This window comes from Callionymus lyra, chromosome 1, assembly GCF_982586985.1.
Source record: "Callionymus lyra chromosome 1, fCalLyr1.hap1.1, whole genome shotgun sequence".
In the NCBI taxonomy this organism is placed as follows: domain Eukaryota; kingdom Metazoa; phylum Chordata; class Actinopteri; order Syngnathiformes; family Callionymidae; genus Callionymus; species Callionymus lyra.
The window spans coordinates 49,443,759-49,468,757 of record NC_141818.1 but is presented as its reverse complement, the minus strand read 5'-3'; the positions used below and the strand labels follow the sequence as shown (position 1 = coordinate 49,468,757).

The 24,999-nt window shown below is 40.6% G+C and overlaps 1 protein-coding gene across 1 annotated transcript in view; it reads right to left on the bottom strand.

The window, feature by feature from the left end:
- The window catches only part of LOC148090013 (protein kinase C alpha type-like), a 134,572-nt gene that overhangs the window by 67,581 nt on the left and 41,992 nt on the right, over positions 1–24,999 (bottom strand). Inside the window, exon 3 of the mRNA XM_087811248.1 lies at positions 13,520–13,602. Coding sequence (XP_087667374.1) covers positions 13,520–13,602 — 83 coding nt within the window. The remainder of the gene's footprint in view (positions 1–13,519; positions 13,603–24,999) is intronic.

Genomic DNA, 24,999 nt, shown 5'->3' with positions numbered 1-24,999 from the left:
ATAGTATTACTCCACAAGTCACCGCAGTATTACTGCGTGAGTCTCAATAATATTACTCCACTAGTCACCATAGTATTATTCAGCAAGTCTCTGTATAATTGCTTTCCAAATCTCTGTAGTATCATTAGTGAGTCTCCATAGTATTTCAGGCGAGTGTTCCTAGTATTACTCTGCCAGTCTCCGTAGTATTACTCCTCAACACTAGTATTCATATCTTGACGCTCCATAGTATTACTCTACGAGTCTCCGATACTTATTTCAAACAATTACACATGTAAATTGAATGAATTTCCATTTTTAAATACTTGTATTTTATTTAACAATACTTTAACATTCAAGTGAATGTTAACCTTTTTTATTATTGTTTATTGATTTAACTTTTTCCCATATTGCGGCTCATTTCCTCCGGTCTTCGCCACAGTCTGTATAATGTGGGCCTTGAGGGAATTCAACTGCCAACCCCTGGTCGGACGAGTCGAGCGACGGCAGCAAACAAACGTGAGGATGAAAATAACCTCATTAAAGAGCTCGGAGCGACGTCTGCTCATTAGCCGCGGCGTCTCCTTCTAGCTAATTAGCGGGCGCGACGCCAGGAAGTGTCGCTTTGGCGGCGTCGGACGTGAGGAAGCGCCGCAGCGAGTGAAGACGCCGCGGACGACGCCAGAACCACTTGATTGATGTGACTTTAAATGTTTATAAATAAGTCAGATGCTCACAGAAGGTTCGTCGTCAACGGTAGCAACATAATATACCAGTTACTCGTTCGTACCGTAATATCACACGCGTGTAATCGACGCTCCGAACCGTCGTGTATCCAGTGACAGCACTGAGATTCATTCACTTTTATGACCACTAGAGGGATCTGACTCTGCAAACAAATACGATCAGTATTTACAAGAACATGAAATATCTACAAGAACATGAAATATCTACTAGAACATGAAATATCTACTAGAACATGAAATATCTACTAGAACATGAAATATCTACTAGAACATGAAATATCTACTGGAACATGAAATATCTACTAGAACATGAAATATCTACTAGAACATGAAATATCTACTGGAACATGAAATATCTACTAGAACATGAAATATCTACTAGAACATGAAATATCTGTTACGTGATAAATCATCATGTTTGTCTTTATAAACTTCACAACCTTTTCTAAACACATCATCTTTTCCTCCAGAGCTAGAAAATCACATTATTGTCAAAGACTCCATGAAGTCTGAATGTTTCCTGAGGAGGACGAGGAGGATTTTGATGCGTCAGCGGTTATGACCGTAATAACTGTAATAAGTGTAATAACTGAAATAAGTGTAATAACTGAAATAAGTGTAATAAGTGTAATAACTGAAATAAGTGTAATAAGTGTAATAAGTGTAATAACTGTAATAAGTGTAATAAGTGTAATAAGTGTAATAAGTGTAATAAGTGTAATAAGTGTAATAACTGAAATAAGTGTAATAAGTGTAATAAGTGTAATAACTATAATAAGTGTAATAAGTGTAATAACTGTAATAAGTGTAATAACTGTAATAAGTGTAATAACTCTAATACGTGTTATAAGTGTAATAACTGAAATAACTGTAATAAGTGTAATAAGTGTAATAACTGTAATAAGTGTAATAACTGTAATAAGTGTAATAACTGTAATAAGTGTAATAACTCTAATACGTGTTATAAGTGTAATAACTGAAATAACTGTAATAAGTGTAATAACTGTAAAAACTGTAATAAGTGTAATAAGTGTAATAACTCTAATACGTGTTATAAGTGTATCAACTGAAAGAACTATAATAACTATAATACGTGTAATAACTGTAATAAGTGAAATAACTGTAATAAGTGTAATAACTCTAATACGTGTTATAAGTGTAATAAGTGTAATAACTGTAATAACTCTAATACGTGTTATAAGTGTAATAAGTGTAATAACTCTAATAAGTGTAATAACTCTAATACGTGTTATAAGTGTAATAAGTGTAATAAGTGTAATAACTGTAATAAGTGTAATAAGTGTAAAAACTGTAATAAGTGTAAAAACTGTAATAACTTTTAATAACTGTAATAAGTGTATTAACTTTTAATAACTGTAATAACCATCAATGGGTCACTATTATATATATATATATATATATATATATATATATATATATATATAAACGTAGCACATATGAGCAGTGGCGCCTCAGAAGAGAATGAAAGTGATCAGTTCTCCTGCTGTGACTCTATATTTAGAACATAAATCACTTCCACTCCTGGCCTTTGCACTAAGCTGTGAGTGCTGGGAGGAAGTCATACCTGCTGGCACCTCATACCTGCTGGCACCTCATACCTGCTGGCACCTCATACCTGCTGGCACCTCATACCTGCTCTCACCTCATACCTGCTCTCACCTCATACCTGCTCTCACCTCATACCTGCTCTCACCTCATACCTGCTGGCACCTCATACCTGCTCTCACCTCATACCTGCTGGCACCTCATACCTGCTGGCACCTCATACCTGCTCGCACCTCATACCTGCTGGCACCTCATACCTGCTCGCACCTCATACCTGCTGGCACCTCATACCTGCTGGCACCTCATACCTGCTCGCACCTCATACCTGCTGGCACCTCATACCTGCTCTCACCTCATACCTGCTGGCACCTCATACCTGCTGGCACCTCATACCTGCTCTCACCTCATACCTGCTGGCACCTCATACCTGCTCTCACCTCATACCTGCTGGCACCTCATACCTGCTCTCACCTCATACCTGCTGGCACCTCATACCTGCTCTCACCTCATACCTGCTCTCACCTCATACCTGCTGGCACCTCATACCTGCTGGCACCTCATACCTGCTCTCACCTCATACCTGCTCGCACCTCATACCTGCTCGCACCTCATACCTGCTCTCACCTCATACCTGCTCGCACCTCATACCTGCTCTCACCTCATACCTGCTCGCACCTCATACCTGCTGGCACCTCATACCTGCTGGCACCTCATACCTGCTCTCACCTCATACCTGCTGGCACCTCATACCTGCTCGCACCTCATACCTGCTGGCACCTCATACCTGCTCTCACCTCATACCTGCTGGCACCTCATACCTGCTGGCACCTCATACCTGCTCTCACCTCATACCTGCTGGCACCTCATACCTGCTCTCACCTCATACCTGCTGGCACCTCATACCTGCTCTCACCTCATACCTGCTCTCACCTCATACCTGCTCGCACCTCATACCTGCTGGCACCTCATACCTGCTCTCACCTCATACCTGCTGGCACCTCATACCTGCTCTCACCTCATACCTGCTCTCACCTCATACCTGCTCTCACCTCATACCTGCTGGCACCTCATACCTGCTCGCACCTCATACCTGCTCGCACCTCATACCTGCTCCCACCTCATACCTGCTGGCACCTCATACCTGCTGGCACCTCATACCTGCTCTCACCTCATACCTGCTCGCACCTCATACCTGCTCTCACCTCATACCTGCTGGCACCTCATACCTGCTGGCACCTCATACCTGCTCTCACCTCATACCTGCTGGCACCTCATACCTGCTCTCACCTCATACCTGCTGGCACCTCATACCTGCTCTCACCTCATACCTGCTCTCACCTCATACCTGCTGGCACCTCATACCTGCTCTCACCTCATACCTGCTGGCACCTCATACCTGCTGGCACCTCATACCTGCTGGCACCTCATACCTGCTGGCACCTCATACCTGCTCGCACCTCATACCTGCTGGCACCTCATACCTGCTGGCACCTCATACCTGCTCTCACCTCATACCTGCTGGCACCTCATACCTGCTGGCACCTCATACCTGCTGGCACCTCATACCTGCTGGCACCTCATACCTGCTGGCACCTCATACCTGCTCTCACCTCATACCTGCTGGCACCTCATACCTGCTGGCACCTCATACCTGCTCTCACCTCATACCTGCTCTCACCTCATACCTGCTGGCACCTCATACCTGCTGGCACCTCATACCTGCTCTCACCTCATACCTGCTGGCACCTCATACCTGCTGGCACCTCATACCTGCTGGCACCTCATACCTGCTCTCACCTCATACCTGCTGGCACCTCATACCTGCTGGCACCTCATACCTGCTGGCACCTCATACCTGCTCGCACCTCATACCTGCTCTCACCTCATACCTGCTCGCACCTCATACCTGCTCTCACCTCATACCTGCTGGCACCTCATACCTGCTGGCACCTCATACCTGCTCTCACCTCATACCTGCTGGCACCTCATACCTGCTCTCACCTCATACCTGCTGGCACCTCATACCTGCTCTCACCTCATACCTGCTGGCACCTCATACCTGCTCTCACCTCATACCTGCTGGCACCTCATACCTGCTCTCACCTCATACCTGCTGGCACCTCATACCTGCTCTCACCTCATACCTGCTGGCACCTCATACCTGCTCTCACCTCATACCTGCTCTCACCTCATACCTGCTCTCACCTCATACCTGCTGGCACCTCATACCTGCTCTCACCTCATACCTGCTCTCACCTCATACCTGCTCTCACCTCATACCTGCTCTCACCTCATACCTGCTCGCACCTCATACCTGCTCTCACCTCATACCTGCTCTCACCTCATACCTGCTCTCACCTCATACCTGCTCTCACCTCATACCTGCTCTCACCTCATACCTGCTCTCACCTCATACCTGCTCGCACCTCATACCTGCTCTCACCTCATACCTGCTGGCACCTCATACCTGCTCTCACCTCATACCTGCTGGCACCTCATACCTGCTCTCACCTCATACCTGCTCTCACCTCATACCTGCTGGCACCTCATACCTGCTGGCACCTCATACCTGCTCTCACCTCATACCTGCTGGCACCTCATACCTGCTCTCACCTCATACCTGCTCGCACCTCATACCTGCTCGCACCTCATACCTGCTCGCACCTCATACCTGCTCGCACCTCATACCTGCTCGCACCTCATACCTGCTGGCACCTCATACCTGCTCTCACCTCATACCTGCTCGCACCTCATACCTGCTCGCACCTCATACCTGCTCGCACCTCATACCTGCTCTCACCTCATACCTGCTCGCACCTCATACCTGCTGGCACCTCATACCTGCTCTCACCTCATACCTGCTCTCACCTCATACCTGCTGGCACCTCATACCTGCTCGCACCTCATACCTGCTCTCACCTCATACCTGCTCTCACCTCATACCTGCTCTCACCTCATACCTGCTCTCACCTCATACCTGCTCTCACCTCATACCTGCTGGCACCTCATACCTGCTCTCACCTCATACCTGCTCGCACCTCATACCTGCTCGCACCTCATACCTGCTCGCACCTCATACCTGCTCGCACCTCATACCTGCTGGCACCTCATACCTGCTGGCACCTCATACCTGCTCGCACCTCATACCTGCTGGCACCTCATACCTGCTCGCACCTCATACCTGCTGGCACCTCATACCTGCTGGCACCTCATACCTGCTCGCACCTCATACCTGCTGGCACCTCATACCTGCTCGCACCTCATACCTGCTGGCACCTCATACCTGCTGGCACCTCATACCTGCTGGCACCTCATACCTGCTCGCACCTCATACCTGCTCTCACCTCATACCTGCTGGCACCTCATACCTGCTCGCACCTCATACCTGCTCCTCATACCTGCTCGCACCTCATACCTGCTGGCACCTCATACCTGCTCGCACCTCATACCTGCTGGCACCTCATACCTGCTCGCACCTCATACCTGCTGGCACCTCATACCTGCTCGCACCTCATACCTGCTCGCACCTCATACCTGCTCGCACCTCATACCTGCTCGCACCTCATACCTGCTCGCACCTCATACCTGCTCGCACCTCATACCTGCTCGCACCTCATACCTGCTCGCACCTCATACCTGCTGGCACCTCATACCTGCTCGCACCTCATACCTGCTCTCACCTCATACCTGCTCGCACCTCATACCTGCTGGCACCTCATACCTGCTCGCACCTCATACCTGCTGGCACCTCATACCTGCTCTCACCTCATACCTGCTCTCACCTCATACCTGCTGGCACCTCATACCTGCTCTCACCTCATACCTGCTCTCACCTCATACCTGCTGGCACCTCATACCTGCTGGCACCTCATACCTGCTCGCACCTCATACCTGCTGGCACCTCATACCTGCTCGCACCTCATACCTGCTGGCACCTCATACCTGCTCTCACCTCATACCTGCTGGCACCTCATACCTGCTGGCACCTCATACCTGCTCGCACCTCATACCTGCTGGCACCTCATACCTGCTCTCACCTCATACCTGCTCTCACCTCATACCTGCTCTCACCTCATACCTGCTGGCACCTCATACCTGCTCGCACCTCATACCTGCTGGCACCTCATACCTGCTCCCACCTCATACCTGCTGGCACCTCATACCTGCTGGCACCTCATACCTGCTCTCACCTCATACCTGCTCGCACCTCATACCTGCTCTCACCTCATACCTGCTCTCACCTCATACCTGCTGGCACCTCATACCTGCTCGCACCTGATACCTGCTCGCACCTCATACCTGCTGGCACCTCATACCTGCTGGCACCTCATACCTGCTCGCACCTCATACCTGCTCGCACCTCATACCTGCTCTCACCTCATACCTGCTGGCACCTCATACCTGCTCTCACCTCATACCTGCTCTCACCTCATACCTGCTCGCACCTCATACCTGCTCTCACCTCATACCTGCTGGCACCTCATACCTGCTCTCACCTCATACCTGCTCTCACCTCATACCTGCTCGCACCTCATACCTGCTGGCACCTCATACCTGCTGGCACCTCATACCTGCTCTCACCTCATACCTGCTCTCACCTCATACCTGCTCGCACCTCATACCTGCTGGCACCTCATACCTGCTGGCACCTCATACCTGCTGGCACCTCATACCTGCTCTCACCTCATACCTGCTCTCACCTCATACCTGCTCTCACCTCATACCTGCTGGCACCTCATACCTGCTCGCACCTCATACCTGCTCTCACCTCATACCTGCTCCCACCTCATACCTGCTGGCACCTCATACCTGCTGGCACCTCATACCTGCTCTCACCTCATACCTGCTGGCACCTCATACCTGCTGGCACCTCATACCTGCTCTCACCTCATACCTGCTGGCACCTCATACCTGCTCTCACCTCATACCTGCTCTCACCTCATACCTGCTGGCACCTCATACCTGCTCGCACCTCATACTTGCTCTCACCTCATACCTGCTGGCACCTCATACCTGCTGGCACCTCATACCTGCTCGCACCTCATACCTGCTCTCACCTCATACCTGCTGGCACCTCATACCTGCTGGCACCTCATACCTGCTCGCACCTCATACTTGCTCTCACCTCATACTTGCTCGCACCTCATACCTGCTGGCACCTCATACCTGCTCGCACCTCATACCTGCTCTCACCTCATACCTGCTGGCACCTCATACCTGCTCGCACCTCATACCTGCTCTCACCTCATACCTGCTGGCACCTCATACCTGCTCTCACCTCATACCTGCTCTCACCTCATACCTGCTCTCACCTCATACCTGCTGGCACCTCATACCTGCTCTCACCTCATACCTGCTCTCACCTCATACCTGCTCTCACCTCATACCTGCTCGCACCTCATACCTGCTCGCACCTCATACCTGCTGGCACCTCATACCTGCTCTCACCTCATACCTGCTCTCACCTCATACCTGCTCTCACCTCATACCTGCTGGCACCTCATACCTGCTCTCACCTCATACCTGCTCTCACCTCATACCTGCTCGCACCTCTGTCTCAGGATCTAAAAAGATTTGATTTCACGCTCAGAATGTTTAAATACATATAAGACGATGTTGTGTAATAATAATGTCATTTAATGTTATACAATGTTGCGTAATGTAACATAATGTAACATAATGTAACATAATGTAACATAATGTAACATAATGTAACGTAATGTAACATAATGTAACATAATGTAACATAATGTAACATAATGTAACATAATGTAACATAATGTAATATGACGTAACGTAATGTCATACAACGTAACACAATAAAATGTCGTGTAATATAACGCAAGTAAAACAGTACGTAACGTGTCGTTACCGAATGTCAGGTAACAAAATCGGAATGTAAGGTAACGGAATGTTACGTAACATAATGCAAAATAATATGACATAACGTAATGTCGTACAATGTAACACAATAAAATGTAACACATGTAACAGATTCTGTTATTCTCTAACTCTGTTCTCTGTGAACATTATTTTACATAACGTTCTATCTCATAACATAATGTAACTCATGTAATATAACACAATTTAATGTAACATAACAATTATGTAACATGTCATTATTTAATGTCAGGTAATGTAACATAGTGTACCAGAATGTTACGTAACATAATGTAAGACAGAGGAGTTACAGCGTCGGGTCAAATGAGGACACTGGTGAAGGGGGGAGTGAAGGGGGGAGTGAAGGGGGAGTGAAGGGGGAGAGAAGGAGGGAGAGAAGGAGGGAGTGAAGGGGGAGAGAAGGGGGAGTGAAGGGGGAGTGAAGGGGGGAGTGAAGGGGGAGTGAAGGGGGGAGTGAAGGGGGAGAGAAGGAGGGAGAGAAGGGGAGAGTGAAGTGGAGAGTGAAGGGGGGAGAGAAGGGGGGAGTGAAGGGGGGAGTGAAGGGGGAGAGAAGGAGGGAGAGAAGGGGAGAGTGAAGTGGAGAGTGAAGGGGGGAGAGAAGGGGGGAGTGAAGGGGGGAGTGAAGGGGGAGTGAAGGGGGGAGTGAAGGGGGAGTGAAGGGGGGAGTGAAGGGGGAGAGAAGGAGGGAGAGAAGGGGAGAGTGAAGTGGAGAGTGAAGGGGGGAGAGAAGGGGGAGAGAAGGAGGGAGTGAAGGGGGAGAGAAGGGGGAGTGAAGGGGGAGAGGAGGGAGAGAAGGGGGGATTGAAGGAGGAGTGAAGGGGGGGAAAGGGGGGAGTGAAGGGGGAGTAAGGGGGGAGAGAAGGGGGGGAAAGGGGGGAGTGAAGGGGGAGTAAGGGGGGAGAGAAGGGGGGAGTGAAAGGGGGAGAGAAGGGGGAGTGAAGGGGGGAGAGGGGGGGAGTGAAGGGGGAGTGAAGGGGGAGTAAGGAGGGAGAGAAGGGGGGAGAGAAGGGGGGAGTGAAAGGGGGAGAGAAGGGGGGAGAGGGGGGAGTGAAGGGGGAGTAAGGGGGGAGAGAAGGGGGGAGTGAAAGGGGGAGAGAAGGGGGGAGTGAAGGGGAGAGTGAAGTGGAGAGTGAAGGGGGGAGAGAAGGGGGAGTGAAGGGGGGAGTGAAGGGGGAGAGAAGGAGGGAGAGAAGGGGAGAGTGAAGTGGAGAGTGAAGGGGGGAGAGAAGGGGGGAGTGAAGGGGGGAGTGAAGGGGGAGAGAAGGAGGGAGAGAAGGGGAGAGTGAAGTGGAGAGTGAAGGGGGGTGGGAGAGAGAAGGGGGGAGTGAAGGGGGAGTGAAGGGGGGAGTGAAGGGGGAGTGAAGGGGGGAGTGAAGGGGGGAGATGAAGGGGGAGGAAGGGGAGAGAAGGGAGAGTGAAGGGAGAGAAGGGGGAAGAGGGGGGAGAGAGGGGAGAGGAAGGAAGGGAGTGAAGGGGGGAAGGAGGGGTGAAGGGGGAGGGAGGGGAGGGGGGAAGGGGGGTGAAGAGGAGTGAAGGGGGGAGAAGGGGGGAGTGAGGGAGGGAGAGAAGGGGGAGAGGGAAGGGGGGAGAGAAGGGGGGATGAAGGGGGAGGGGGGGAGTGAAGGGAGTGAAGGGGGAGTAAGGGGGAGGAAGGGAGAAGGGGGAGTTAAGAGTCCGTTCCAAGACTCTGAGGTCCCATAATGGATATATGTGTTTCCTTTGTTTGTGTGGGTTTACTCCGGGTACTCGTCTGTAGGTCGGGGTCAAAGGTCAAGTGGACATCAATGATGCAGAAAAACACAACAAACCTCTGAAGCATTATTACATCGTTCTGTGGAGATCTGAAGCGTGTCGAGTACTTAGAGACACAAGTACGACTGGAGGCTCCAGTGTATGTACTCGATATACTCTATATACTCTGAATTCTCTGTATACTCGGTATACTCGGTATACTCTATATACTCGGTATACTCTATATACTCGGTATACTCTATATACTCTGAATACTCTATATACTCTATTTACTCTGTATACTCTATATACTCTATAAACTCTATATACTCTATATACTCTGTATAGTCTATATACTCTCAATACTCTATATACTCTGAATACTCTATATACTCTATTTACTCTGTATACTCTATATACTCTATATACTCGGTATACTCTATATACTCGGTATACTCTAAATACTCTATATACTCTATTTACTCTGTATACTCTATATACTCTATAAACTCTATATACTCTATATACTCTGTATAGTCTATATACTCTGAATACTCTATATACTCTGAATACTCTATATACTCTGAATACTCTATATACTCTATTTACTCTGTATACTCTATATACTCTATAAACTCTATATACTCTATATACTCTGTATAGTCTATATACTCTGAATACTCTATATACTCTGAATACTCTATATACTCTGAATACTCTATATACACTATATACTCTGAATACTATATATACTCTGAATACTCTATATACTCTGTATACTCTATTTACTCTGTATACTCTATATACTCTGTATACTCTGTATACTCTATTTACTCTGTATACTCTATATATTCTGTATACTCTATGTACTCTATAAACTCTATATACTCTGTATAGTCTATATACTCTGTATACTCTATACACTCTATACACTCTATACACTCTGTATACTCTATATACTCTGTATACTCTATATACTCTGTATATCCTGTATACTCCGAATACTACACAGCATCATGAACATTCCTTTGACGAGAAGATAAAAACTAATTTCTTGCTGAGAGGTTGTTGGTTCGAAACCAGTTCCAGACGTCAGCGTTGATGCTGAGATTCTTAGCGGATCAATAACCTTTAACTTAAATTAATCTCACATTCATTCCCCTTTGTGTTTTTCATGAAGAACGTTCGATTCGTGTCATATTCTGTTGCTTCACTTCCTGCTAGAGCGCCCCCTGGTGGAGATCTGACGACAACCGGCGTCATGTTGTCGCAACATTTTTAGGTGAAAGAAAAGATTTTGCCTAAAAATAACGCTTTAATATGGAACATCACACTTATTTCATATAAATAAAATCATAATAAAAGTTTAAACTCAAGACGATTGTATGGATTATATATTCAAGCACGGATTCACCAAAAGATTAATGTCTTATTAAATCCTTTCATTTCCTCTCACAGTATTTATTGAAGACATTACACTCAAGTGTAGTTTTCAGATGAAAGAATCTGGTGTTGGACTCGACTGGAGACGAACCAGTCGTTGTGTTTCTGGATCTAATGGACGAGCTGCATGCCAGCGTTGCTCGAGGGCACGAAGTCAAGAAGAACCAGAGTGTTGATCTGAGCGCGAACTCCCTGGTTTTCTGCCTCCAGTGAAGACATTTGTTTAGCAAATACGACTGCAGGTGAGAAACACCTGTTGAAACACGACCAGTCCTTCCTTCTCATCCCCGTGAATAAAACAGTCGTGACTCCAGGATGAAAATAGTCTGAGATGATGTTGGAAGCGGCGACAATAAAGATTCGTTACGTGGCGTCCGTGGATCCAAACCTCAGCGTCTCTCTCCTGACCCGGCTCTATTTAAAGTCCTGGGATCTGGACCCGGCTCCAGTTACAGGCCAAACACGGTTCTTGAAGCGGCAGCAGTCCAAGCAGCTCCACGATGAAGGTTCTCGCTCGGACCCGAGAGAAGCACCAGATCGTCCAACGGTTTTCAGACGGACGGAGACGTCGACGACCACGAGACATAGAAGTACAAACTGACAACTTTACAGAACGTGACACTGATTTTAAGAAATGTTTGATTTATACAATAAAAAAATATAAACGATGACATGTTTTCGATGCATATCGCACGTGATAATATCGCGATGTATCGACATTTTTTCGATACGTCTAGCAGCCTTAGTTTTTATTATGACGAGACGTCAATCAAACGAGTTCAGGAATCAATCCAACTGTCGTGATCTTCGCAGGTGGATCCGTGTCATCAGAATATTATGTGGTTTTATTTTACATTTCAAACGTTGAAACTAGAAAAAATAAACATCGATTTGAATCCGACAGTTTTTGTTATTGTTTTTTTCAACAGGTCAAAGTATATTTTCAAAATAAATGTCATTTTTCTGGTTGAATTTAACAATATAAATGTTCAAACTTAAAATGTTATTATTGACAATTATAAGCGTGATTAGTTTTTTAATTTAATATAATTTAATTTTTTTTTTTTTTTATAGTTGAATTTAAATGTATTTACGCATCGTTTGATGTTCAAATAATTAAAAATAAATCAATTCTCAATTCAATATTTTTAATTCAGTCTTTTAAACTCACTACAACAGTGTTGTCAGACATAACCAACAGATCACCGAGCGACTGGAAAAAGACAACGAATCACAATGTTCTCCTCGTGTCGCTGAGTTTACTCCGGACACTCCGGTTTCCTCCCACACTCCACAAACATACAGAGGTTGATTGAGAACTTTGGGAAATTATCCATAGGTATGATTGTGTGTGTGAATGGTTGTCTGTCTTTGTGTGTCCTGAGACGGACTGGCATCCTGTCCAGGGTGTCCCCTGCCTCTCACCCTATGATACTGGGATAGACTCCCCGTGACCCCCAAAAGGGATAAAGTGGTAGAAAATGTATTTTTGAATCATCTGAATTAGAAAATCAAATTCTGTTTAAAAAAAATAAAAATTAGTTGTAGTATTAGTAGTGGAAGTAGTAGTAGAAGTAGAACAAGTGGAATTAGTAGTTAAAGTATTGGAAGGGAAATTAGTAGTAAAACGTATTAAATTAGTAGAAAGAAAAAATAGTAGTAGAATTAGTAGTACAACTAGAAATATGAGTAGTATTAGAAGTAGTAGTGGAATAAGTAGTAAAAGTAGATGTAGTAGTAGTATTATTATTAGTAAAAGTAGTAGTAAAAGTATAAGTAGGTCAAAGTGGAAGGAGTTGAAACATGAGTTGGAAATGTTTCCCATTGAAACTAATGGGATAGAAAGTTAAAAGTTTGAACGGTTCAAATCGGATAAAATTTGTGGGAGGAGAAGCAGAACAAAGTTTAGGTCAGAAGAAAACAGGATCTCAATTGTGCGACTGCTTCCCAGCATTCACACAATGACTGCTTCCCAGCATTCACACGATGAATGTTGCTGTATTTGTGACAAACGTTGTTTTTTTCTGCTAAAGAAACGGATTTATTCACCTGATGGGCTCAAACAACACATCCCAGGTGAGAACACACACACACACACAAACACACACACACACACACACACACCTTCACAGCCAACAGTGACTGGTACTTACATCCGTGTCCGGGCCCTTGTCGGCCCCCGGGCAGGAGAACGTGACAAACTCATGGCACCTCTTGTGGACCACGAAGCAACAAACTGGGAAAGAAGAAGAAAAGTCGTCAACATTTACTGAAGTTCTGACCCGAGTTCTGACCCGAACACGTCAGACAGGCGTGAACACAATGTTGCAGCTACACAATTAAAGTCAATGTTTGTGCACACATGACAAACATTGTGTGTTTTTTTTTGTGGCGACGTTCAAAGACGTCGTAAAATATTCTTGACGAGTGAATCATGACGACACAGAGGCAGGAATATCAGCGAAAGACTTGTACAGCTGCTGCTGAATGAATACATTCAAGATGATTTTAATGCTTTTTTAAAATTCTTTTAGCCAATCATGTGACGCGCAGGCGATCATGTGACAAAGTCACATCACATTTTTAATTGAATTTAAAAGACTTTGAATTGTTAAAAATATTGAAATCCAAAAAATCTATTTACAATTAATAGGAATTAGAATATTAAGCAAAATATTACATTTTTCAAATTAAATAAATCCCAAAAACGAATTCAAGGTTTCAAAATAAAAAGTGATTTAAGATTTAAATATTTGAGCAAAAGAAAAAATCAGTTTGTAAAAGAGTTTGATGAATGGATTTAATTTACATGCATTAATATAGACGAGCGGTTTCTCCTCGGGTGACTTTAGCAGCCGCACACACACACACACACACACGCACGCACACACGCACACACACACACACACACACACACACACACACACACACACACACACACACACACACACACACAGAAACCATCAGGATCACTCATCTGCTTTAAAGCTTCACATGTTTCACTCGGAGCTCGATAAAGATCAGACGTCGGTTCTTTAAAGAAATTAATCTTTTCCTCAAAGTGTTTAGTTGAAAAAAAAGGTAACATTGTGATTTGTTACTTTCAACGATCACATGACATGAATGAAGGATCACATGAATGAATGAAGGATCACATGAATGAATGATCACATGACATAAATCGATGATCACATGACATGAATCGATGATCACATGACATGAATCGATGATCACATGAATGAATGATCACATGACATGAATCGATGACCACATGACATAAATGAAGGATCACCTGACATGAATTAATGATCACATGACATGAATGAATGATCACATGACATGAATGAATGATCACATGACATGAATGAATGATCACATGACATGAATCGATGATCACATGAATGAATGATCACATGACATGCATATTGATAACAACAATAATTTCACGTTGTAGTGATTAATTACATTTCAATGACACATTTGTCAAGTGTCTTTGATTGTTTGTATAAAACTTTATTGGAACTGATTTTAAGACGAGACCGAAACAAACAAACACATTGTTTTGATGAATTGAAGACGAATAAAGATCAACATTCTGGACCAATGAAGAGAAACTAATGTGTTTTATTTGATCAGTGACTTCTCTTCATATATTCATCTATTGTTGTGGTGAAAGCACGTCAATAAAGTGGGTTCAGCTGATGAGAGTTTGAGGAAGAATGACCTCTGACCTCTGGGTCAAGAGTGTGGAAAACAGAAGGTAAGAGAGACGATGAAAAGAAAATACTTCCATCAGGACTTTAACAACTTAACACCTTCGCTGGAGCGAGACTTGACCTGCTGTCGACCAATCATCACGTCTGTTGCTGCTTTAGCTTCTGATGAGTCACATGACCCGAGTCACATGACCCGAGTCACATGACCCGAGTCACATGACCCGAGTCACATGACCCGAAAAGATCAATACGTGTCAATAAAGGTGTCGATAATTAATTTGAATCCACTTTTTCAGTAATAATACATTTAAATACTCTTTATCTATAATAATTCATTTCAATAAACTTTATCTATAACAATTAATTTAAATAAACTGTATTTATAACAATTAATTTAAATAAACTGTATTTATAATAATTCATTGAAATTCACTTTTTTAATAATAATACATTTAAATACTCTTTATCTATAATAATTCATTTAAATAAACTTTATCTATAATAATTAATGTAAATAAACTTTACTAATAATAATACATGTAAATAAACTAAAAAAAAAAAAATTAATAACAAGTTAAAATCAACTGAATCATTAATCATGACGTTCGTCAGTTTTAACATATTGACGGACAACACAGTTTCAGGGTCAATAGGTCATGATTATACAACAACACTTAACGACGTCATCGATTGTTGTGAAGAGAACGTTTGTTTGTGTCGTCAACGCAGAAGAACTCAGTAGACGTTCGACTCTCCAGGCTAAAGGTTCATAGATTATAAATACATGGTTTAGAATCATTCAAACGTCTTAAGAAAACGATCTTTGACAAGGTTTTCATCTTCGAGAGAACATATGAAGGTTCTTCACTCGTGTGAACCTGGACTGGTGTCTCCTGGTGTCGAGTCACTTTTCTACTCCTTCCTGACACCGTCTTGAGCCTGGAATTGAACCCACAACCAGCAGTTTAACCATCAGGTGCTGAGATGAACAATATAAAACCTTCTCACCCTCGCGGAGCAACATCGTGTTTTAACTTCACCAGGGATTGTGTTTGTAGAAGAACAAACACACTTTTGAACCAACAACTGAGGGATGAAGGTTCCTTTCATGAACATTGACTTCAACTACACACAGTTGTGTAGCAGAAGATGCGCTAATGCAAACACAACAAGATACACACTTGAAATCACAATTGTGTTTCATGTAGGTGTGTGTGTGTTTTAAGAATGTGTTGATACAACACAAATAGCACAACAACCCGGATAGTTTGCTTTGAGGTCAGAACAACAACACAATGTACTTTTATACACTATTAGTACAAATATTTGTGTGCTACATCCAAAAAACATTGAAAGTACACAACACATGTATTTGTGTATATAAGATGTGTACTAAGAATATACATGGAGAGCAACGATTAAAACAGGTTCAAACAGACGTGTTCATGACGTGTTCATGACGTACTCATGACGTGTGCATGACATGTTCATGACATGTTCATGATGTGTTCATGACGTGTGCATGACGTGTTCATAATGTTTTCATGACGTGTTCATGATGTGTTCATAATGTGTTCATGACATGTTCATGATGTGTTCATAATGTGTTCATGACATGTTCATGATGTGTTCATAATGTGTTCATGACATGTTCATTATGTGTTCACAATGTGTTCATGACATGTTCATGACATGTTCATGACATGTTCATGATGTGTTCATAATGTGTTCATGACATGTTCATGATGTGTTCATAATGTGTTCATGACATGTTCATGACGTGTGCATGATGTGTTCATAATGTGTTCATGACATGTTCATGACATGTTCATGATGTGTTCATAATGTGTTCATGACATGTTCATGACGTGTTCATGATGTGTTCATAATGTGTTCATGACATGTTCATGATGTGTTCATAATGTGTTCATAATGTGTTCATGACATGTTCATGACGTGTGCATGACATGTTCATAATGTTTTCATGACATGTTCATGACATGTTCATGACATGTTCATGACGTGTTCATGATGTTTTCATGACGTGTTCATGACGTGTTCATAATGTTTTCATGACATGTTCATGACGTGTTCATGACGTGTTCATAATGTTTTCATGACATGTTCATGACATGTTCATGACATGTTCAAGACGTGTTCATGACATGTTCATGACGTGTTCATGACGTGTTCATAATGTTTTCATAATGTTTTCATGACATGTTCATGACGTGTTCATTATGTTTTCATGACATGTTCATGACGGGGTAATGACTAGTTAATGACGTGTTCATGACATGGAGAAGCTAGTGATGTGTCACTGTCATGTTGTGTGTTGTGTGTTGTGTGTTGCGTGTTGCGTGTTGTGTGTTGTGTGTTGTGTGCGTGCTAGTTTGTGAATGTGTCGCGGACCTGGCGACGCTCCAGGATATCACTCCAGTCACTTACATAACTCAGCCTCGCTCACATCTCCACAACATTGTGTTTCTTCCTCGTGCAGAATCTTCTCTGGACCCACGAGCGAGCTGGAAATCAAGCCTCGCCGCCGCACAACACAACACACAACACACAACACACAACACACAACACACAACACACAACACATAACACACAACAGCTCCGACACTTGTGGTTCTGAGAAAGTGCATCGACCAGGGAAGTGAGGAGGCAGACGCACAAAGAGCAGCCCACATCCACCGCACACTCTCACAGAGTTGTGTAGACAGCAGGTGTGATGATGCAAACAACACAAGATACACACTTCAAGTCTCATATCTTTAAATATGACACACACACACACACACACAAACACACACACACACACTTCTGTCATGTTGACATGATACTGAATGATGCCATTAATCGTGATTAATTTATTACAGACGTTCTATATATTACATAATATTGTTGATGACAACGATGTATGTATATATATATATATATATATATATATATATATATGTACTGGACAATACTACACATATATACTTGTTACTACACTATCACAACACCAGAGTCAAGTACTGGACAATACTACACATATATACTTGTTACTACACTATCACAACACCAGAGTCAAGTACTGGACAATACTACACATATATACTTGTTACTACACTATCACAACACCAGAGTCAAGTACTGGACAATACTACACATATATACTTGTTACTACTCTATCACAACACCAGATTCAAGTACTGGACAATACTACACATATATACTTGTTACTACACTATCACAACACCAGATTCAAGTACTGGACAATACTACACATATATACTTGTTACTACACTATCACAACACCAGAGTCAAGTACTGGACAATACTACACATATATACTTGTTACTACACTATCACAACACCAGAGTCAAGTACTGGACAATACTACACATATATACTTGTTACTACACTATCACAACACCAGAGTCAAGTACTGGACAATACTACACATATATACTTGTTACTACACTATCACAACACCAGAGTCAAGTACTGGACAATACTACACATATATACTTGTCACTACACTAAGTACTCCACACAAGGGTTCAAATGAGTACATTATTATTGTGACTCAAACATCTTCCTGTCGTTCACAAAACAAGGAGAGAAACAGGAAAAACAGAAGTTGGTTCACAGGAAGTGAGCGATAATCACGCAGGAAGCGGGCGTGTCTCTCCAGCGGCGAACAATCGACGAGATAAGTGGTTCGGCAATAAAACCATATCCAGTAAAAAGCTGCTGAATTATTGAAGAAAAACAAATGTGAGGCTTCGAGTGGAAGAGAAATGGTTCCTCGTTCTTCACCACATCAGGAAGATGTTTCCAGGAGGATCTCAGACCCGAGACCTCGATGGACCAGATTAAATATAAATGTTTGTCAAGAAGGAAGTGAAGGAATAAACTTGTACAAGTAAAACTTCAGATCCGTGAAGAACGAGCAGATGAATGGTTTCCCTGAACTGTGTGTTCCAGGAACAGTGCAGCAGAGAGGAGGCCCCGGGGCAGACCCAGCACACGCCTGGACGATTACGCCTCAGTTGTCGTGCGAGAGCTTTGTTGTCGCTGCAGAGCTGTGTGTGCGTTTATGGAGAGAATCACTAGCTTTTATACCTCGAAACTTTGATTAAAGTTACCGTTTTAATTATGCTTTTAAGTATTTAACTAAGTTTTTAAGTATTTCATTATGTTTTTAAGTATTTAACTACGTTTTTAAGTATTTCATTATGTTTTTAAGTATTTAACTACGTTTTTAAGTATTTCATTATGTTTTTAAGTATTTAACTACGTTTTGAAGTATTTCATTATGTTTTTAAGTATTTAACTACGTTTTCAAGTATTTAATTTTGTTTTTAAGTATTTAAAAATGTTAAGTATTTAATTATATTTTTACCTATATTTTTAAGTATTTAACTAGGTTTTTAAGTATTTAATTATGTGTTTAAGTATTTCATTATGTTTTTAAGTATTTAACTACGTTTTTAAGTATTTCATTATGTTTTTAAGTATTTCACTACGTTTTCAAGTATTTAATTTTGTTTTTAAGTATTTAAATATGTTAACTATTTAATTATATTTTTAAGTATTTTAATATATTTTTAAGTATTTAAATATGATTTTAAGTATTTAATATATTTTTAAGTATTCACCTATATTTTTAAGTATTTAACTACGTTTTTAAGTATTTAATTATATTTTTAAGTACTTCATTATGTTTTTAAGTATTTAATTATATTTTTAGGTATTTACCTATATTTTTAAGTATTTAACTACGTTTTTAAGTATTTAAATATGTTTCTAAGTATTTAACTTAGTTTTCAAGTATTAAACTATATTTTTAAGTATTTAACTAAATTTTTAAGTATTTAACTTTGTTTTCAAGTATTTAACTATATTTCTAAGTATTCAATTAAGTTTTTAAGTATTTAATAATGTTTTTAAGTATTTAATTATATTTTGAAGTATTTAAATATGTTTTAAAGTATTTTACTAAGTTTTTAAGTATTTAACTACGTTTTTAAGTATTTAACTATATTTTGAAGTATTTACCTACGTTTTGAAATATTTAATTATGTTTTAACTATTTAATTATGTTTTGAAGTATTTAATTATGTTTTTAAGTATTTAGTTATGTCGTTAAGTGTTTAACTACATTTTTTAATATTTAACCATGTTTTTAAGTATTTAACTATGTTTTTGAAGTATTTAATTATGTTTTTAAGTATTTAATAATATTTGTAAGTATTTTACTACGTTTTAAAGTATTTAATTATGTCTTTAAGTATTTAACTATGTTTTTAAGAATTTAACTATGTTTTTAAGTATTAAATTATGTTTTTAAGTATTTAACTACGTTTTGAAATATTTAATTATGTTTTGAAGTATTTAGTTTTGTCGTTAAGTGTTTAACTACATTTTTAAATATTTAACTATGTTTTTAAGTATTTAACTATGTTTTTGAAGTATTTAATTATGTTTTTAAGTATTTAATAATATTTTAAGTATTTTACTACGTTTTTAAGTATTTAATTATGTCTTTATGTATATAACTATGTTTTTAAGAATTTAACTATGTTTTTAAGTATTAAATTATGTTTTTAAGTATTAAACTACGTTTTTAAGTATTTAACTTTATTTTGAAGTATTTACCTACGTTTTGAAGTATTTAATTATGTTTTAACTATTTAATTATGTTTTGAATTATTTAATTATGTTTTGATTTATTTAATTATGTTTTGATTTATTTAATTATGTTTTGATTTATTTAATTATGTTTTGATTTATTTAATTATGTTTTGAATTATTTAATTATGTTTTGAATTATTTAATTATGTTTTGATTTATTTAATTATGTTTTGATTTATTTAATTATGTTTTGAATTATTTAGTTATGTCATTAAGTGTTTAACTACATTTTTAAGTATTAAATTCAAAAGTTCCAAAAGGTTGTATTTGTTTTATTGAATCATTTCATAAAATAATTTCTATATTTAAAGGTTGAAATTGTTTGTTTGATTAATTATTAAAAATATTTAAAAAATGTAATATTAAAAAATGAGTGGTTTTTTTTCGACAAAAATACTTAAAATTCCTTACCATTCATTTTCCAATAAATAGAAATAAAAAAAACTTTGACTTTAATTCGTAGTATTTTAGATCCAATATGAAATGAACGTCTCCAGACAGAACCAACAGAGTCCAGAGAGTCATGTGACGTAGAATCACTGGAGCATCAACTCATCGCGACGAATAAAAAACAATCGTAAGATTTTCAATAAATAAAAGTAGTTTCACAGCTTGATGTGAAGTAAAAAGTTTCTCAGCGTTCGACTGGTTTGGTCTGGAAAGACGAGGGATTATTATTCCAACATTTATATATTGAATTTAAAAGACTAGCTATTGGAAAATATTGAATTAAGAACATTTATTTTTAAGTGATTACAATAAGAACATAAAACTCTACAACAAAATGTATTCATTTTGAAAATATTATTTTAATAAGTATTTAAAAAAACTAACACGTTTTCAATACATTTCATAGTAGAAAAGACTGAATTCATTTTATTTAACAAATCTTATTCTTGAAAAGACAGAAAAGTTTCAACATTTGAAACGTTAAACACAACCATCAACATCTTAACGACACTGACACACAAACGCACACAGTTGTGTTAATCGTGTCAAACTGGTCTCCACGAGTCGAGGCGACACCAGAGAAGCAGCTGCAGGTTCGAGGCGAGCGAGTGACGACAGACGAGGACGACGTCGCTAAAATTAGCGGCGAGCGAGAAAGTGATAGATGACCTCATGTTGGCCCCGCACCTCGTCTTGACACAGAAACCAGGTCGCCGCGGATCAGACGCGTATCCTCTCGTCCACGGCGTCATGTTTAGCTCCTGCAGAATAACTACCGTATTCTCTGGACTATAAGTGGCTCCGGAGCACAAGTCGCTCCAGACATAAATGCATAATAAAGAAGTAAAAACATATATAAGTCGCACTGGAGTATAAGTTGCATTTTTGGGGGAAATGTATTTGATAAAATCCAAGAACAGACATGTGATCTTGAAAGATTAAAATAAAACTAGAGGCAACAACAGAATAATGTTACGTTACATGAAGTGAGAACCTGGTATGTTAACATAACATATGAAGAGTTATTCAGAGAACTATAGCATCAATAACTAACTAGTTTACCAAACCATCCGTGTAACTCCAAATAACTCTTCATCCTCGTGTCACTTTTAAACAACTAACTAACTCCGGAGGTAGAAGATGCTTCCTCTTCTACGTGGAAATGATCAACACAGGCCTAGAGCGCCCTCTGGTGGTTTAGTGTGAAAATAACATGTGAAATGATATACCGCTAATAATGTGTTCATAGACTCAAAAAGCAACTAAAACTTTCTCAATATAGTAATTTTATATAAAGTTTATTTTATTTCATGTCTTTCAAATCATATTTTTTATCAATTAAAGTTATTTTATTTATATTTCAATTAAGTATGTACAAAATAAACAATTCTTTTTTTTTTTGTTAAATAACTATTATGCAAACATTTTCAGCGTTTGTTCATTTTTGTGTTGCCATTAAACTTCTGGCCTCTTGATGGCCACAGTTGTTACGTCATCCACAGCTAAAGGAAGAATGATGACTGAGGACGAGAGGATACAGTGAGTCCAGCAGCTTTTAAAGCTGATGTTTGGACATATTTTGGTTTGAAAACAAATGAAAGTAGTTACGACTTTGTCAAGAGTCATGTGGTCTGTAAGTACTACAACACCAGAGTCAAGTACTGGACAATACTACACATATATACTTGTTACTATACTATCACAACACCAGAGTCAAGTACTGGACAATACTACACATATATACTTGTTACTACACTATCACAACACCAGAGTCAAGTACTGGACAATACTACACATATATACTTGTTACTACACTATCACAACACCAGAGTCAAGTACTGGACAATACTACACATCATCATTGTTACATCATCGTAACATCCTTGTAACATCCTGGTAACATCATCATAAAACCCTTGTAACATCAATGTAAAATCATCATAACATCATCGTAACATCCATGTTACATCCTTGTTACATCATCGTAACATCATCGTAACATCCTCGTAACATCGTAACATCATCGTAACATCATCGTAACATGCTTGTTACATCATCGTAACATCATCGTAACATCATCGTAACATCCTCGTAACATCGTAACATCATCGTAACATCCTTGTTAATCCTTGTTACATCATCGTAACATCATCGTAACATCATCGTAACATCATCGTAACATCCTTGTAACATCGTCGTTACATCATCGTAACATCATCGTAACATCATCGTGACATCATCGTAACATCATCGTGACATCATCGTAACATCATCGTGACATCATCGTAACATCATCGTGACATCATCGTGACATCATCGTAACATCATCGTCACATCATCGTAACATCCTTGTTACATCATCGTGACATCATCGTGACATCATCGTGACATCATCGTGACATCATCGTGACATCATCGTAACATCATCGTGACATCATCGTAACATCATCGTGACATCATCGTGACATCATCGTAACATCATCGTGACATCATCGTAACATCATCGTGACATCATCGTAACATCATCGTGACATCATCGTAACATCATCGTGACATCATCGTAACATCCTTGTTACATCATCGTAACATCATCGTGACATCATCGTGACATCATCGTGACATCATCGTGACATCATCGTGACATCATCGTGACATCATCGTGACATCATCGTGACATCATCGTAACATCATCGTGACATCATCGTAACATCATCGTGACATCATCGTGACATCATCGTAACATCATCGTGACATCATCGTAACATCATCGTAACATCATCGTAACATCATCGTGACATCATCGTGACATCATCGTAACATCATCGTGACATCATCGTAACATCATCGTGACATCATCGTAACATCATCGTAACATCATCGTAACATCATCGTGACATCATCGTAACATCATCGTGACATCATCGTAACATCATCGTGACATCATCGTCACATCATCGTAACATCCTTGTTACATCATCGTAACATCATCGTGACATCATCGTGACATCATCGTAACATCATCGTAACATCCTTGTTACATCATCGTAACATCATCGTGACATCATCGTGACATCATCGTAACATCATCGTCACATCATCGTAACATCCTTGTTACATCATCGTAACATCCTTGTTACATCATCGTGACATCATCGTCACATCCTTGTTACATCATCGTAACATCATCGTGACATCATCGTGACATCATCGTGACATCATCGTGACATCATCGTGACATCATCGTAACATCATCGTGACATCATCGTAACATCATCGTGACATCATCGTGACATCATCGTCACATCATCGTAACATCCTTGTTACATCATCGTGACATCATCGTAACATCATCGTGACATCATCGTAACATCATCGTGACATCATCGTGACATCATCGTAACATCATCGTGACATCATCTTAACATCATCGTGACGTCATCGTAACATCATCGTGACATCATCGTGACATCATCGTAACATCATCGTGACATCATCTTAACATCATCGTAACATCATCGTAACATCATCGTAACATCATCGTAACATCATCGTGACATCATCGTGACATCATCGTGACATCATCGTGACATCATCGTAACATCATCGTAACATCATCGTAACATCCTTGTTACATCATCGTAACATCATCGTAACATCATCGTAACATCCTTGTTACATCATCGTAACATCATCGTAACATCATTGTAACATCATCGTAACATCATCGTAACATCGTAACATCATCGTAACATCATCATAACATCGTAACATCATCGTAA